Source organism: Macrotis lagotis, chromosome 1 (genome assembly GCF_037893015.1).
Source record: "Macrotis lagotis isolate mMagLag1 chromosome 1, bilby.v1.9.chrom.fasta, whole genome shotgun sequence".
Lineage (NCBI taxonomy): Eukaryota > Metazoa > Chordata > Mammalia > Peramelemorphia > Peramelidae > Macrotis > Macrotis lagotis.
The window spans coordinates 416,512,076-416,529,673 of NC_133658.1; the positions used below are offsets into that span (position 1 = coordinate 416,512,076).

A 17,598-nucleotide genomic window follows, 5' to 3' on the forward strand; every position below is an offset into this window, starting at 1 on the left:
CGCAGAGTAGATACTTGATTTGTATTGATTATTATACACTCTCAAAACAGGATTTCTAAGTTGCTTTTTTAGTTATTTTTATTATTGTTGTTGTTGCTTCTTAGATTCCTAATATTGCTAATGACACACAAGCCTTGTGATATCCATGTCTATTTGCCTGAGGATGAGTTTAGCTAATTTAGGGATAATAATCACGTTGATCACTGTGCTCATGGTTTTTGGTCACAGCTACTCTCAAAGACAGTCTGGGTTAAAGAGGGAGTTGTTAGTATAGAAAATATCCACACTGATAAAATCACTTATCATTCAAATATTACTGATAGTAATGACAGTAAGAGCTTATATTTACATGCTTTATTATCTACAAAGCATTTTCCTGAAGATAATAACCCAATGAAGTATTATTAGTCTAAGTTTAAAGATGAGAAAATTCATTATTAGTGGGGTAATACTGCTAATAAGTGTTTTAATTCAAACCAAGGGCTTATGATCTGGAGCTCTTGATATCTAATCTAGTGCTCTGGATATTTATCTTTGTGCCAATCCATGAATTCTTAAGCACTCTCACCCAACGGTAGCTACAAAAATTTAACTCAGATTAGATGGGGTAGGCAAAAGTCTATATTTCCATGCATAATATAAAATCATTTTATCTGTCTGCTCACTTTTACCAGGAAGAATCACACAACTTTTACATTTACACACACACACACACACACACACACACACACACACACACACACACACACAAAACACAAAACGCCTGGATTATTTGGATAGAAATACAAAACAAGATATTTCTATTTGTGAGGTAGATGCTCTCCTGAGCAAACATGGTTTTGGAAAAATCAAATCTTAGGTGATATAAATCTTAGGACATCCCAGGTTAGATAAAAAGACACTAAAAAGATGAGCCCCTATGCCTGACACAAGTATTCAAATCTCTTAAGTTGATAATGACTTAAAAATAAAGTCCTCTAACTTAAAGATGTATGAAAACATGAGATTAAAACTGATGATTCATACCTCAAAAAAAAAAAAACCCATTTAACATATCAAATACAGAATGTCTAGACTGGAACTGACCTTAGGATCAGAAAAACAGAAGTCAGGGTTAGAAAGTACTTTAGAGATTACTGAATCCAAACCCCTAATATTTTATAGATGTGGAATGTACATTTTCATGAGTTAAAGTGACTCGACTAAAGCCAATAAAGTAGAAAGAGGTCAATCTATCCTCCTGAGGTATGACAAAAAAAGCAAAGACTCTAAAAACCAAGCTTTTCCCTTTTGCAGACTAAAAGTAAAAACACACCTTTCCCTTGATTAACATTGGGACAGTTTTTCTTCTGTTTCTAGGGCTACTGCCCAGGCTGAAAACATAAAGCGGAGCTTTAGCTTCTGAAATCAGATAAAAGGCAAAAGAATTGAGAGTGGGACAAGGACCCTCCCTAGGGTGCCACAAAGAAAAAGGGAACTTACTTTCTTGTTCTTCTTTGGACCCAGTTTAAAAGGGTCCTGATGGCCTTCCTCTGGTCCTTCACTGACAGAGCCATGCTGTTTTCTACTTTGGGAGTCATTGGCAGGGATGAATCTGATTCAGGGCCTGGAGTACCAGAGGACAAACTGGAAGATGAGGAGTCCCTATTGAGATTACCTGTGAGTTCTTTAATCTGAAGGAGGAAAGAGAATTTCACTATGAATCTCCTGTCTTTCTACAAAAATTCCACTCTAGAATCACTGTCCTCATTTCCCTAAATGCTTTAAGGTAATTTAAAACAATTTGGGAGATAGGAAGTGTGATGAGTGACATTTCAGAGCAATGGTAGGGGGATCTGCCTCTGAATTAGAAGCCTGGTATTGTTGAACTCTGGTTCTGATATGCACTAGCACTGACTCTCTAAAAGTAAGAAACTGAACCAAAATAAGCTCATTTTTTATTATTTAATCTAACCCTCAGTTTCCTTAATTGTAAAACAGGGGATAATATTTGAATTAAATACACTGAGTTGATATCAAAGATAGTACTTTGTAAACCTTAAGATACTATAAAAATGTGAATTATCAAGCACATAATTGGCTCTGTCTTAATAATGATGGTGCTGAATGGTTAAGCCATCTACGTAAAATAGCTTTAATAAAAGGAAACTGCTTTACAATTCTAATTTCAGGGCACAGAACCAATAGCCACTTTATAGTCTGATCTTTTAACATCAGGCTATTAAAGTGTGAAGTTTCACTTGTGGTAACAGGATTTGGGGATGATAGGAGATTCTGGACTTAACACTAAATTAAGCACTAATGTGCTTGATTTACTTGTGTTCTCAGTATGAATAATTAAAGGATAAATCACCATTTTAACTTCTGGAATGGCAAGTTTTCAAAGAAGCCAAAGGCTGGTTAAGTCTGTGACATGTGAGAATATCCCATTCTAGTAGAACTTTCTGTAAATACCAAACTCTCTCAGCCTTTGTAGTCTTCTCAGAATTTATAGACCTTACATCTTATGCTGGATAAAATCTAAATTTCCAAGATACAGGTCAAATGAAGAGTAAAAGGTTTTACATTCTATTACTACATTAGTTTGTGGCCTGAATCTGTTTCTGAGTAATTCTAGGGAAAAATTCAACACTACAAAGTTTGATATTTTCCTTGTAAGTTTCATTTTCCCAATTCCCATTACACAATTTTTGTTTTGTTTTTATCTTTTCATATTTTTAAAAGGAATGCAAAACTCTCTAGAATAAATTTTTTCACTTTTAAAAACAAACAAAAAACAACCCAAACAAAATTTATTTCTTTAGGTTAAACTGGACTACTAGTGATCTGTGATGTCTCAGCACAGATTTTATTTTCTCCACAGCAAATATTCCCTGAACTCACATTTTAAAATAAACTAGACTTGTGTTATTCTTTGTTAGTAAACAAAAGAATTCACAATCTGTCAGAAACTGAATTTTTTGATAGTCTCCAATTAAAAAAAATAAATGATTTTACCTGAAAAAAGACAATTATATTCCATATCAATCCAAGAACCAAAGAAGAGTTTCCATCTGCTATTTCAGCTGCATCAATGCTAACCAGTTTTACCTAAAGGTAAGAGAATAATGAGATTAAAGGAAGCACAATTTTGATTACATGATGTTGGATACGGTGCTTCTTCCAATCAGTCCAGTGTTACACAAGAATATTCAGGGATACCCAACATGCAAAACTGATGCTTTGTTGGCTTTAGTACTTAACTCCCATGGAAATTATATAAGTAACTTAAAGGGAGGTAGCATATCTTGCCAAGAGATGGGGACTGTACCTGACTTCCTGGATGGGGATAAAGAAACTTGGTACCCTGTATGAAACTTATAAGTTTAAGCAAGTTGCCTAGGGAACTGAGAGACTGAGTGATTTATCCAGAGTCCTTACAAGCTAGCATTTGTCAAAGGTGGGCCTTGAACCCAAAGACTTCCTGGATGGGGGTAAAGAAACTTGGTACCCTGTATGAAACTTATAAGTTTAAGCAAGTTGCCTAGGGAACTGAGAGACTGAGTGATTTATCCAGAGTCCTTACAAGCTAGCATTTGTCAAAGGTGGGCCTTGAACCCAAATTTTCTTGATTTCCAGGCTGACTTTCAACTTACTATATTGCCCTCCATTCTAAACAAAAAAATACAAAACCCTACCACTAAATTTACACAATCAACACCTAATAATTTAACATTATGTTAATTGAATTTAATATTTAACTTTTGTGGGTGAAGTGGGGGGAAAAGAATTATGAAAAAAATGATGGTGATATGTAAGGGTTTGAACTAATAAGGAGATCAAAGGTTGAAGAAATTGAAAAAATTTTAAAGGAAACAATTGCCAGGTCTAACTTGTATTTCCATGCTGAAAGATCAGGAATCAAATACAATTAAGGACAAACAAGGATGATTAGAGATAAGAAACTGAAGAGGTCAAGAAAGGAAAGAAGGTAGTTGGCAAGATGAAGAAAGGTAAACAAGGAAAAGTGGAAGAAAATTGGAGGATAAAATAAACTGATAAAAGTGAATTGGGGAGAGGTAGAGTCAAGATGGCAGTATGGAGGCAGAAATTCTCAGAAGCTCTTCCCCAGAACACTCCAAATGCCACAAAATTCTAGAGTGGTAAAACCCACAGAAAGATTAAGTGAAACAGTTTCTGGCACAAAGCAACTTGGAAGATCCTCAGGAAGGGTCTGTACCACTGGGATTGGAAAGACCTTCAGTGCAAGCTAGGTTGAAACCACAGGAGTAAACCAGGAGCAACCCACAAAAGTGCTTGAGTCCTTAGGGTCACCTGAGTCTGTGGTAGCATGTGTGGTTTCAAGACCTCTCAGCCCAAGAATTGCCAAGGATAACTTGGAAGGTCAGTAGGAAAACTCTGCTGTACCAGGGTGAGCACAGAACCCAGGCCAGCCCAGGCCTCAGCACCATCCCCACCAGGAACTGTGAAACCAGCCCACTGACAGTAAGGGGGTTGGCAGATACTGTAGAGGTCTCCCTGCTATCCCTGGGACAGGACTCTCTTGTTTTGTCCATACTCAGATCCAGGTCACAGCCTTGGGTCCCCTACTACTATAGCAGAACAGGGACCCTCCTCACAGCTCCAGGGCAGAGGGGAGTGCTTGTAGTCATCCACAGACCAGAGTACATGCCAGACAAGCAGTAAAGTCTCATAAGACCTTGAAAGAATTAAAGTTTCTTAGGGGATGTTCCCCAAAACCCCCAAAAGCTTTGGAAGTGTGTTAAAATCAGGTCATAGATGGAGAAATGAGCAAACAAGAAGAAAAAGAATCTGACCATAGAGAATTACTTTGGTTCCATGGAAGAACAAAATATACACTCAGAAGATGATAATTTCAAAGCTTCTGTATTCAGTCTAAAAGAAAAATAGGAATTGGTCTCAGGATATGGAAAAGTTCAAAAAAGACTTTGAAAAGCAAGTAGAGAGGTAGAGGAAAAATTGGGAAGAGAAATGAGAGGGATGCAGGAAAACCATGAAGAAAATCATGAACCAAATCAATCACTTTGTGAAGGAAATAGAAAAAATATGGAAGAAGACATTAAAAAGTAGATTAGGTCAAATGGGGAAAAAAAGCAGTTCAAAAGGCCAATGAGAAGAATAACTTAAAAAAAGTAGAATGGGTCAGATGGAAAAGGAGATAAAAAAGCTCTCTGAAAAAAAAAATAATTCCTTAAAATGTAGAATGGAACTAAGGGAAACATAATTTTGTGAGAAATTAAGAAACAAAACAAAATAAAAAGAATGAAAAATTAAAAAGAAAATGTGAAATATCTCACTGGAAAAAACAACTGAACTAGAAAACAGATCTAGAAGAGATAATTTAAAAATTATTGGGTTACCTGAAAATCATGACTAGGAAAAGAGCCTGACCTGATATCTTAGAAGCAAAGGGTAAAATAGAAATTGAGGGAATCTATTGATCACCTCCTGAAAGAAATCCCTCCAAAAAACTTGCAAGAATATTACAGCCAGGGGCGGCTAGGTGGCACAGTGAATAGAGCACTGGCCCTGGAGTCAGGAGTACCTGAGTTCAAATTCAACCTCAGACACTTAATAATTACCTAGCTGTGTGGCCTTGGGCAAGCCACTTAACCCTATTTTCCTTGTAAAAAAAACACTAAAAAACAAAAACAAAAAAAAGTAGAATTGGTCAAATGGAAAAAGAAAACTTCTTTAAAAACAGAATTGGCCAGTTGGAAAAGGAAACAAAAAAGAAAATAAATCCTTAAAAATTAGAATTGGAAAAGTGAAACATGCAGAATCTATGAAACATCAAGAATCCATCAAAGTCAAAACTGGAAAATAGATCCAGAAGAGATGATTTATGAATAATTAGTCTACCTGAACATCATGATTTAAAAAAAAAAAAGCCTGGACAATACCTTTCAACAGATTATCAAGGAAAACTACGCTAATATTCTAGGATAAGAAGGTACAATCATTCTTGAAATAATCCACCAATCATCTCCAAAAAGAGATCCCAAAATAAAAACTTCAAGGAATATTATAACCAGATTTCAGAATTATCAGTTAAAGAGTGAATTTGTAGGTGTAGCAAGTCATCAAATATATCAGAAGTTGGCATAAAGCTCAGGGAAATGGTTCTGTGTAAATTCAGGAGAGAAAATTAAATAGAGCTATGAAATTATTAAGAGGCAATAATTGATAGTAAAATTTTTAAACCAGGTATTTAGGATTGAGGGGTGAAACTCAAAAAGAGTTTGAAAACAAAACATTAAATAAGGCTAAAAATATTAATTAGTATAGAGCAGAGAAAATTAAGGGGCACAACAGTATGGGATGTTTGTTTTTCTGCCACAGTAGAGTAACAGCTATCTGTGGTGTAACAGATTTATCTCCCTCCAGGAGAGTGTGACGGGAATCAGAGAATGACTCTCCTTATTGCAGTGTGATAGAAACAATGAAATATTCCTAAACGAAAGAAATATGGCTACAGGAAGGAAAAAAACCCTTTGTGGTTGAAGGGGCAGAAGAACTTTACTAGGACATTGGAGAGTGGCACAGTGTTGTGCAGAGGAGATAGGGAAGGGAAAAGACAGCTATAAAACATGAAAATAGAAATAAACCTCTTTCTAAAAAGGAGAAGGAGGTTGGGTGATCTGAGAAGGCAATTGTTTGTTTTCCAAAGAGAGATATACTAGAATCATGAAAGCTAGTATGGGAAAGATCACTGAGTAAGGAAGGGTCAAAGGAAGAAAAGGGAAGTAGTGGCAGTTGATTCCCTGGTCTGGGGTATTGGGGCAGCTTGTTTATTGATCAGATCAGAATAAAAGAGAGATCTATTGTCTTCCCAGGGCTTCCCAGGGTATTTAAATTAAATTAGAGGGTAGACAAGAGAGATTTCATATCTATCAAGCTAAATATCCTAAAAAGTAGCTATAGCGAAGCAAGGAAAAAGAGCAGTTTCAGATAGTCTAAAACTCACAGGATACAAAATCTAAGAAAGGAGATGACAGGAAAAAGCCATGGTCTGAAATTTCTAAAGCTCAGTCTACAGGAAAGAGAATTGAGTTATTCAGGGAGGTTAATTTGATTTACTGAGACATGGTACAATGAAACTTGTAACTGGACTATGTTTCTGGGTGGGTCTACCTTATTGAAAAGAAAGAAGACAATCATAGGATAGCACTGGATACTCACATGAGGAAATCTCACATGAGGAGGTACTAGAGAAGAGAAGCATGATGGAGAGTCAATGCCCAAGTACTGAGTCAAAGGAAGGAGAAGTGATTTTTGTTATTTCAGTAAAACAAAATTTGAGAAATAAGATCACAAGCCTAGCACAAAGCCAAATAATAATCATGAGAAACTTCAATTATCTAGATGACTTTTACTGAATACATTCTCACTGTCTCCTCCTCCTTCTTCCCCTCTCTTTCTCTCTTGTCCAAAAGTAGATTTGACTCCAATTCCATTTCTACAGTTTGTTAAAATAGGAATTCTTTTGGCATAGTGACTGGATAACCACTTTCCACTCTCAAATTTTTTTATTCCAATTATTCAAAACACTGATATTTATAATCTGCTAAAAGTAGTTATTTCTATCTATAGATGACACTGATGCTTTGTTCCTAATCATCTATCATGAATGAATGACTGAATGAAAATGTTATTTACTGTGTGTTGGGTATTAGATTGAATACAAGATAATTGTTCTTAACAGTACTCCATCTTTTCAAAGTCTAATTAGATAATGTTTCTAGTTAATCATTAGGCTACCAAAGCATACTGAAAACAATAAAATTCAATTAACAATTATTAAGCATCTACTATGTCAGCATCCTGTTTCTGGTTTTAGAAAGGGTATAAAGATTAAAAAAAAATAGCAATCCTTGCTATTAAAAAACTTACTATCTAGTAGAAATAATAATGATGAAAAAGAAAAATAAATTTCAAGGTTTATTTCCAAATTCAGAGTTTTACATATAGTACAAAGTTTAACACATAGTAGATGCTCAGTAAATATATCTACAAAATTTAGTTTGAAATTTAAAAAATTCAAATGGAGGTTGGAGGCCAGAATCATAAAATTTCAAAATTAAACTTCAAAGCCTATCTAGTATCTAGTTAATTCAATCCAAACCTGAACTTAATCTCCTCTATGATATAACTCCAAAGTAGTTCATAAAAGTAGTTCATAAAATACTAGCTTTATAATGGTTAGTGCCCTCTAGTCCATTCTCCTCATTTTAGAAATGAGGAAACTAAGGTTGGCAGTGCTAAAGTGACATCGATGGTCACAGAAGTAGTGAGAGAGAGAACTGATTCTAAATTAGATTTCTGCTTTGGAGATTCCTCTTCCGCTAAGTCTATTTTCCCACAGAACCATGTTGTACCTTCCATTTCTATAGCATCTTAAAATTTATCAAGCACATTCCTACAGCACTTCTGGAAGGTCATGAGTAAGTATTATTATCCCAAATTTTGTAAAGAAGCACCTGAGGCTAAAATAAGGGGAACAAGTCTATCAAAAAAACATTTATTTTCTCTTATAATTACACATTACACTGGAAATACAAATGGAAAAGTGAGAGATTCCTTCCCTTTGGAAAACCAACATTCTACTAAAATTTTAGGTTATAGACACTTAATGTTTACTGAATTGGATTAAATATAGAATTGTAATTGTGGTTAAATGTGTTAAGTTTTCTATGTTCATGTGGGTACACAGGCATTCATAAAGAGGTGACAGGGTATAGGATAATTCAGAAAAAATAAATAAGCCAAAAACATTACCTAATTACATTAGAATCTATTGAAATTATGTGGAAGCAAATTGTGTTTGACAGTTTTACTTTTTATATATTATTCTGTTTGGTCCTTTTTGACAGTTTTATTTTTTATATATTATTCTGTTTGGTCCTTTCAATATCCCTAATGAGATAAAAGGAGGGTCAAACCTTTCATACCTACCTATTTCACAAAGTTACTCTAAGGACAAATAATATAAGTAAAGTATTTTGCTAATATTAAAGCACAATATAAATGTCTTCATTAGTTATTTCTTTGAACATGCCTCTTCCAAGGTAACTGATCCTACCCTCAAAGCATCACAAGTCACCATGACCAAATCCCCAGCATTTGGTTGCTTCAATTTCATCTGACCTATCTTTTCACCTCTATCCTCTTTATTTATTTCCAAATTGTTTAATGATGATGATCATGATGAAGATGATAAATGATAATTGCCATCTATATCCAATATCTTATGCAGAGGATAAGGGGGTAAAACAATTCTGCAAAGAACCTAAACATAAATTTTATTATTTTAGTAACTTTAATGCAAAAGTGATGAGAGATGATGACAAAGAATATGTTGAAAAATTTACTCAGAATGAAGAAATTAAAGAAATACAAATTTGGTAAACTATGTAGAGCTCATACCTCTAATTCATGCATACTTTTAAAAAGTAATCTTTTAAAAAATTTTCTATTATTTTCTGATGACTACCTCCCTCCACCCCGCACCTGCCCGTATAGCAAAAGTAGTACAGGATAACAAAATAATTCAATCCTTTGGTCACAGGTTAATGTCTGACAACACATCTCATTCTACATCTGCAGAAAGGAGAGGTTTTGTCAACATTATGAGGTCCCAACTGGTCAATATATTAATCAGAGTTCTCTTGTCCTTCAGTCTCTTGTCCTTCAGTATTTTTTCTGTCATATTATTATGGTCAATGTATAAATTGCTTTCCTGACACTATAATATTCCATGTCAAATATATACCATCATCTGTTCAGCTATTACCTAACTGATAAGTACAAACTTTGCTCTTTATTGTCACAAAATATGAGTTTAGAACTCTTTGTGCACATTTCTCTAACTCTGCACAATCACTGCAAAAGGGTAAAGGAATCACAGAGTACTTATTTTGAATTTTTCATTGTTTCATTGGTTGTTCTTGCCAAAGAATTCAAAAGTTACTTGTCAGTCTAGTCGTGCTGAGTCTTTTGGTTTTTAACTTGGTTGTTTTTTAGAAATCAGCCAGTCTGTCATTAGGATAATATTCATTTAAAAAATGGAACAGTAAGTCTGATGACAACTGAAAATGGCAAGTAATTTGAAGAGGAGACTTGACAACAAAGAAGAAAATGAACTCTAAAATGTTAGATTTAAAAGGCAGAGTTCTTATCTGAATGCATATGGAAAGTTCAGGAAATATTCCCAAAACCAATAATATTCCTCTATTGATTTTAGTTAACTTTCAAGCATTCAAAGCCTGATGCATGGTTATTATAACATATTATTGTTATATCCTTCATATGGAATTATATAAAAGCTGTGAAATACATTTCCTTCCTTTTGAAATTGTATAAACAGAGACTGACACCACACATAACAAATACTTACATTGCTATCCTCCAAAAACTTAAGTGCTTTTGCTATGTTGTTCAACCGAAAAATACGATGGGATGAGGATTTATATTCATGCAGCTATAAAACAAAACATAGTTTATTTAAAGTGGTGAATCTTTTAAAAATTGTTTCACTTTGGTTTAAAGTGAATATCTGGGGCTCATAAGTACTGAATTGAATCATAAATAATCACAGACAATTAGAACTAGATGGAACTACCAAGATTATTCAATCCAACATACTCATTTTACAGGCAAGGAAACTAAACTCCAAAAGATTAAGTAATTTACCCAAAGGGAGTTTGTGACAAAGCCAGGACTAAAACCCAACCCAGGAGTTTTCACTTCCAGGCCAGAATTCTTTCCACTACACCATGCAAAAGAGCGTACTTGTGTTCCAAATTAAATGGTATCAGTGCTTGAGGTCAAAAATCAGAGTAACAATGAATAGCTTGTAGTGCTTGTTTAGTTGATCAGAAGTTAAAGAAAAAATAAATTAATGAAAAAATTGGTTGCAAATTTTTAATTCACATTGCTTCTGGCTTTTTAACTTCTCTCTCATCTGCTGAAAGCCATCTGTAATACTTTTTTATTCCTTATATTGATGCCTTATATCAGAGCAGGAATGATCAGCTATATGCATTGACAGGTAGTTTCTAAATCAGACAAGTCCTTTCCTGATGGCAACAAAGAAATCTATATACTGCTATGTGAGAAGGGAGAAAAATGTGCCTTTAGGAGCTGATTGATATCTGGAAATGTTATTTCACATACTGGAAGCAACTATACAAAAGGACCAAGAATGGAATTCAAATTTCCTAAAGAAAATGAGCCCAACAAAACCAAAGATATGTATTAATTAAATACCTTCATCATGGTCTTTTCTAGCAGGCTAGCAGTATAATAGTCACATATTTAAAGAATCAGTGGCAGCCAGGGAATCCAAGATCAAGATTTGATGTTATCTGGGGCAGGAAAGAATCTAGAATGGTAAGAGTTGAGACAGAATCTAGAATGGTAAGAGTTGAGACAGACTTTAAATAATAAGAATCACAGAATACTAGGGTTGGACGAAACTCAAACCTAAAACATTGAAAGTCAGAATTGGAAGGGGTTGTATCAAAGAGCACAAAGTTGGAAGGGACCTAAAGGTCAGCAACCTCTGACACCTCATTTTTTAGCTATGGAAACTGAGGTCCTTTTTTATGTCTCCCAAAGTACTCCACATAGTTCTGGACATAACACAGGCACTTATAGGTTGTTAAGCCAGTCATAAGTCCTGAACCAGGGATCACTGTGATATGATTCTGTCCCGTCCTTTCTATTTCTCACTTTTTCCATAACAAAAACTTGTTGTAGTGGTAATTTTGTTGTTGACAATTATCTCATTGGAAGAAATTTTTTCTTAAATCACTATAGATCATGCTTGGATTCACAATATCAGGAGCTGATGTTCATATAGTCCTTTATTAAAGACTTGTGAAGAGTTTTACATACATTATCTCACTTGACCCTCAAAATAAACTAGAGAGGCAAGTGCTTTTATAACCCCTAATTTATAGGTGAAGAAATGAAAGTTAAGAGGTTAAATAACTTGTCCTGGTTCACACAGGTAGTAAAGAAGGTAAAATTCATACCAAAACTTATATGGTAGAAATGTGATGTAGTCCTGGATGTGTGGACTGAAGAGGGTGACTATAAAACTGTTATTGGTGATTGCCCTTCTTTTAATAGATCCAGCTATACACAAAAGAGGGTGTTGGGCTAAATGTTTACCAGGGTTCATTACAGTCCCAGGTCCTACGATGTTGTTCTTTAACTGATAACCAAGTTATGGAGACATAAACTCCAAATCACAATGAGAATGTTATTAGGTAGTTAACAAAGTCCATTCCCTCAAAGTGTGATTCAGCTCCAGGAGCAGTTATTTGGATGGTGCTAAAAGAAATTAAATGACTCTTTATTTTACAGTCATATTTTACAGTCGAAAGAGAACACAGGCTTTGGAACCAGAGGACCTGTGTTCAAATTCAACTCCCAACATACTTTGGACGAATCGGGGCAGTCACTTAACCTTCCTCAGCTTCAGTTTTCTCATCTATTACATAAGGAGATTAGAACAGATGAGCTCTAAAATCCTTTGCAGTTTTACATCAATAATCCTACGAGGATAGCTATGATAACAAATATGTTTCATCCTATTTGAGAGGAGCATACTGATTCCCTACTATCTCTTTCCTTTTCTGATGACAAAGAGGTCCTCCTCACCAAGACCAATCAACCTTTCCACATGTACCTGTCATTTCTAGCAGATTGCTGCTGGAATCTTCAATCTCTATTTAATTTTTTTTCTTTTTGCCTAAAGATGTCCAAGTATCTTTGGTTCTGAAAAAAAGAAACCCCAAAACTTCTAAAGTTCTTACCAGTTCTGCTATTTTGCTATAGCATTCTTCTTGTTTTCAACCAAATGCTATGAAAAATGTCTTTATTTCTTGCATTTTATTGCCCCCTCTAGTCTCTCCTTTTGCTCTAATTCCTAGCAATTTGCCTTCTTATTGCATTAACTTAAATGACAGATCTAAAGGCTTCTCAATCCTCATCTTCCTCAACTTCATTCTCTCTTCTCTGAATTTTTCTGCCACTGCTCTCTTGGTTCTCTTCCCTCAGGCTTCTTTTCATTCTTCTTTATTAGATGATTAGCCATGTAATACCTGCTAATTGTAGGTGTATCTCAAGGTTTTGTTCTATTCCCTTTTTTCTCTAATTCTCTCACTTAGCTGCCTCATCAACATCCATGGTCTCAAATATCTCTTTGTGAATGACTCCCAGATACTTATGTGCTGTCCTCATAGTTCTCTGGAACTAGTCTGGTTCTGTATTGCCAAGAGTCTACTGGACATTTCAAACTAATATTTCTTATAGACATCTCAGACACTTCCAAAACAGAACACATTATATTTTTTCTTTAAATTCATTCTTCTTTCAAAGACCTTTTTGCTTGTCAAGGACATCATCCTTTTAGTTGCTAAGGATCATAAACTTAGTGTCTTCATCATTGCAATCTTTTTTACTTTAGATATCCAAACCAGTTGCTAAATATTTATTTCTATTTACAAAAGATCTCTTGCATCTGTCCCCTTTTCTCTACCTACATAGGCATCACCTTAATCTAGACCCTTACTATCTCTTGTCAAGAGTTCTTGCAAGAGCAAAAGCTTCTTAATTTGATATCTCTCTATCCTCTAGTCATTCTAATACATTTTCCAAAAGGAGTGAATTTTTCATGAATTTTGAAAAGCACAGTTTTGTTCATACCAATGACTTCTGAATCAACTTGGGAGGCTCTTTATTATCTCTACAATCAAACTCCTCAGGATGGTATTTAAAGTTCTTTGTAACTTGGCCTCATTCTCCTTTATAGCTTTATTAAATATACTTCTCTCCATGGACACTTTGATTCAACTCTACTGGTCTTCTTGCTGCTTCTCACACACATCACTCCATTTCTTGCCTTCAGTTCTTTTGTAGTGATTGTGTCCTTCTTCATCACTCCCATCCTTTGAAACCACAAGTTTCCTTCAAGTTTCAGAAATAATATCACTTTTGTTGTATGAGGCCTCCCTTAATTATTCTCTCACTCTCCACTCCCACCTGGTTAGTGCCTTTCTCTTCCTTGATTAGTTTTGTATATATATTTTTTGAATGTACCTATATAAGTACATGTTTTCTTCTCCATTAGAATGTAAACTATTTGAGAGTAGGAACTGTTTAGATCTTGCCTTTATATTTGTGATATCCAGAAGAGTACATGTTTAATACATGATTACTAATTGATTAATGCCAGTATTAAACACCTACCTCCTCTTAGCAAAGGAGGATACAATCTGGCAGAATTTGGAGCCCTTGCATAGTCTAATCGCATTTTTATTTAGGTCTTATCAGAATGGAAGAAGGGAAGATTTTCATTTTACTAATATGGGAATAACGGTAAGGTAGGGTTACAGTTCAACTAGAGTATCTTTAAGAGAAATGAATATGGGCTATTGACTCAAAGTCTAAATTTTCAGTTGTAGATTTAATCAGATTTTGAATAGGTGGCATTGACTGTAATGGAGTCTGTCAATAGCAAAAATGTAGCTATGCAAATCATTTCAGTGAGGGTGGGAATGGTACAAATCTCTTCTCTGACAAGTCTAAAGTTAAAAATGGAAAATCTTTCAGTCAAAAGATCTGAATCAGGGGTGGCTAGGTGGCACAGTGGATAGAGCACTGGCCCTGGAGTCAGGAGTACTGAGTTCAAATCTGGCTTCAGAACCTAGCTGTGTGCCCTTGGGCAAGCAAACCACTTAATACCATTTGCCTTGCAAAAAAACCCCAAAAGACTTTAATTCAAATTCTGCTCCAACCCCCCCCCCCAAAAAATCTAGTTTTGTGACACTAGGTAAGATACTGGATTGTTTACATAAAAGGTCCTTAAGCTATGGTAAGTAGGAAACTTATATTTGTACAGCCCTCCAGCTTAGAATAATTTTTACACTGATTAACAACATATGTAAGGGATGTGGGATTGAATCTTAGAGATGCAAAGGAGCCGATCTAACCAAAACCCCCTCATTTTATAATGGGGAGGAAACATATATAATTTATTCTAAAATTTTATAGGAATTTATTGAGAAATCAGTAATGATATATACTGCCAGCAGAAACTACATACATCTGCCAATGAGAAAATACTAATATTTTACAGCTGAAATCTAGATATGATCTTGTTTTGATATTTTGATTCTTAACCCCTATTTTAGTTAATATTAATATTTGTTCTTTAAAGCAGGTATTAGTGAGACTCAAAATTTAATAACAGGAACACAAAATACTTGGTATCTATTTTGTGTAAAATAGTCATTAAAAAAGATTATTTACTTAGAACATATTAAACATTTATTAAAGAAGTCACATGTTGTAGTGGAAAGCATACTAAGACTTAGTGACACAGTCCTGGGTCTAAGTTATGACTTGACTCTACTTGTATTTTTCCTTGGGGAAAGTCATTTTATCTCTCTAGGGCTCAGGTTACTAAACTTTAAAAATGGGAATAAAAATATGTTACCTATTTCACAAAGTTGTCTAGTGAAAATGTTTTGTGAACCATAAAGTATTAAACCAGGTGTGCCAAAAGTCTTAGTGCAGTTTTAAGCTTTCATAACTTATCTTGGAAAAGTCATTACCTATAAATATGTTATTATTATAAATAAGCTCTAATCATATATGAAAATACATTGGGATTATGAGACAGATGTCCGAGTTTATTTGTGTATGTGTATATATGTACATATATATTTATATATAATACCAGGCACACAAAAACCATGCATATTTTAATAATAATAATAGTAATGATGTTGCATTTTATGGCACATTAGTTTACAAGGTGTTTTTTCCAACAATTTTATGAGTTCATTAGTGTTTTAAGTATATCACTTTATGGTAAGGAATCTGAGGACAAGAGAAGCTAAGTGGCTTGTCCAAAGGCACACATCTAGTTTTGTGTGTTTTCAGCCCCTCCCACCCCTGTATTATATACATACCAGACTTCGTCCTGACAGAACTTCTAACAATGCCATCAGGATCTTTCCATCTTGTATATCAGTGAATAAATCTTTCACTTCCAGGGGAGGGTTACACTGTGAAGAAAGAAGATGGAGAGAAATCTTCATTATTCAAGGACCACGCGACTAATTTACATCCTGAACTATTATATCCAAGTTTCTTTTGAAAAGAAAAAAGACCAGCTTCTTAATATTATAATCTTTCCTCTCTTCAGGGAAATCCTAGACCTATAATGCCAAAGAGATCATACACATATTTTAATTTCTTTATTTTATAGATAAGAAAACTGAGATCTAGGGAGGTTCTATGATTTTGACCAAAAGTATAAAATAGTTAAATCATTTGTTAGGTATCAATGAATACAGGCTAGAATAAGAGACAGAGGTGGAAAGATGTAGGAGAAAGAATATTCACTGAAAAGTCAGGGTTTAATTACTATTTTTAATATTCAGTACCTAGATAATTTTAAGCATGTTATTTCATTTTCCTCAGTTTCTCAGCTTTAAAATGAGGCCATTCAGGGACAGCTAGGTGGCGCAGTGGATAGAGCACCAGCCCTGGAGTCAGGAGTACCTGAGTTCAAATTTGACCTCAGACACTTAATGATTACCTAGCTGTGTGACCTTGGGCAAGTCACTTAACCCCATTATCTTGCAAAAACAAATAAAATAAAATAAAATGAGGGCATTCCTGCCCTAATAAGTGGGACAGTTATAAGGATCAACTGAAATAATGGATAGGAAGGTATTCTTCATCCATGAAGCACCATATAAATTTAACCTCTCATTGGATACTCTTAATCCTTTAAAGCTAGTTTAATGAAATACTTTTTTGCTTCATGAAGACATATTTAGTATGTTGTGATAGCCTGAGATGGGATAGTGGTGACCACAATAAATAGAGAATAAAGGTGCATGTATGGGAGGCAAGGGATTGGTGGAGAATCATGGTTTGAAAATGGTCTAATGGATGGTACTTTAGGGATACATATTTTATCTATATTAGTTTTATCTTTCTTCCTGCTCAAATCATTAATGTGTCAGGGATGAAAAAAATTGAAGGAAAAATGCTACTGCTTTAAAACTAAGCAGATTTTTAATTCCTTTGATTTTATTGCAGCTATTTTTGTTGAGTATGACAACAGCAGTAGGTTAGAGACTCCTCTTAAAAGAATCAATTCAACCAAATAAAACTTATGTTTCTATAAACATATAAACAAATATTTTAAGTTCTCAGGAACTGAGGAATCACCCCCCCACCAGAAAGGTCAAGACTCATTTGCTCCTTAAGAGCACCTTCCTAACTTGTAAGATTGGATCACATTATATCACACACACACCACACACACACACACACACACACACACACACACACACGCACGCGCGCGCGTGGGTGGGCAAATACACAGAGGATTACAATAGTAATCAACCATTTTGACTGGCACTCAGAAGCTAGATGCTCTCTAGCAATTCACAGTATTTTCTAATTGCATGGCACATTCTAGTTTGACAGAAATATTCTGAACATAAAAAGCAAAATCTTTCTTTGAAAACTTTCATTCTTTGATAT

The 17,598-nt window shown here is 34.7% G+C and overlaps 1 protein-coding gene across 8 annotated transcripts in view; it reads right to left on the reverse strand.

Moving 5' to 3' along the window:
- CLMN (calmin) overlaps positions 1 to 17,598 on the reverse strand; it is a 151,427-nt gene that overhangs the window by 34,651 nt on the left and 99,178 nt on the right. For 7 of the 8 annotated variants that reach the window (XM_074213010.1, XM_074213013.1, XM_074213009.1 and 4 more), the window contains 4 exons: positions 16,008 to 16,103; positions 10,418 to 10,501; positions 2,998 to 3,090; positions 1,483 to 1,673 (listed from right to left, as the gene is read on the reverse strand). In XM_074213010.1, the coding sequence (XP_074069111.1) occupies positions 1,483 to 1,673; positions 2,998 to 3,090; positions 10,418 to 10,501; positions 16,008 to 16,103 (464 nt within the window). Of the gene's footprint in view, positions 1 to 1,482; positions 1,674 to 2,997; positions 3,091 to 10,417; positions 10,502 to 11,289; positions 11,387 to 16,007; positions 16,104 to 17,598 lie in introns of those variants that run through there. The other variant, XM_074213012.1, reaches the window with a different exon arrangement.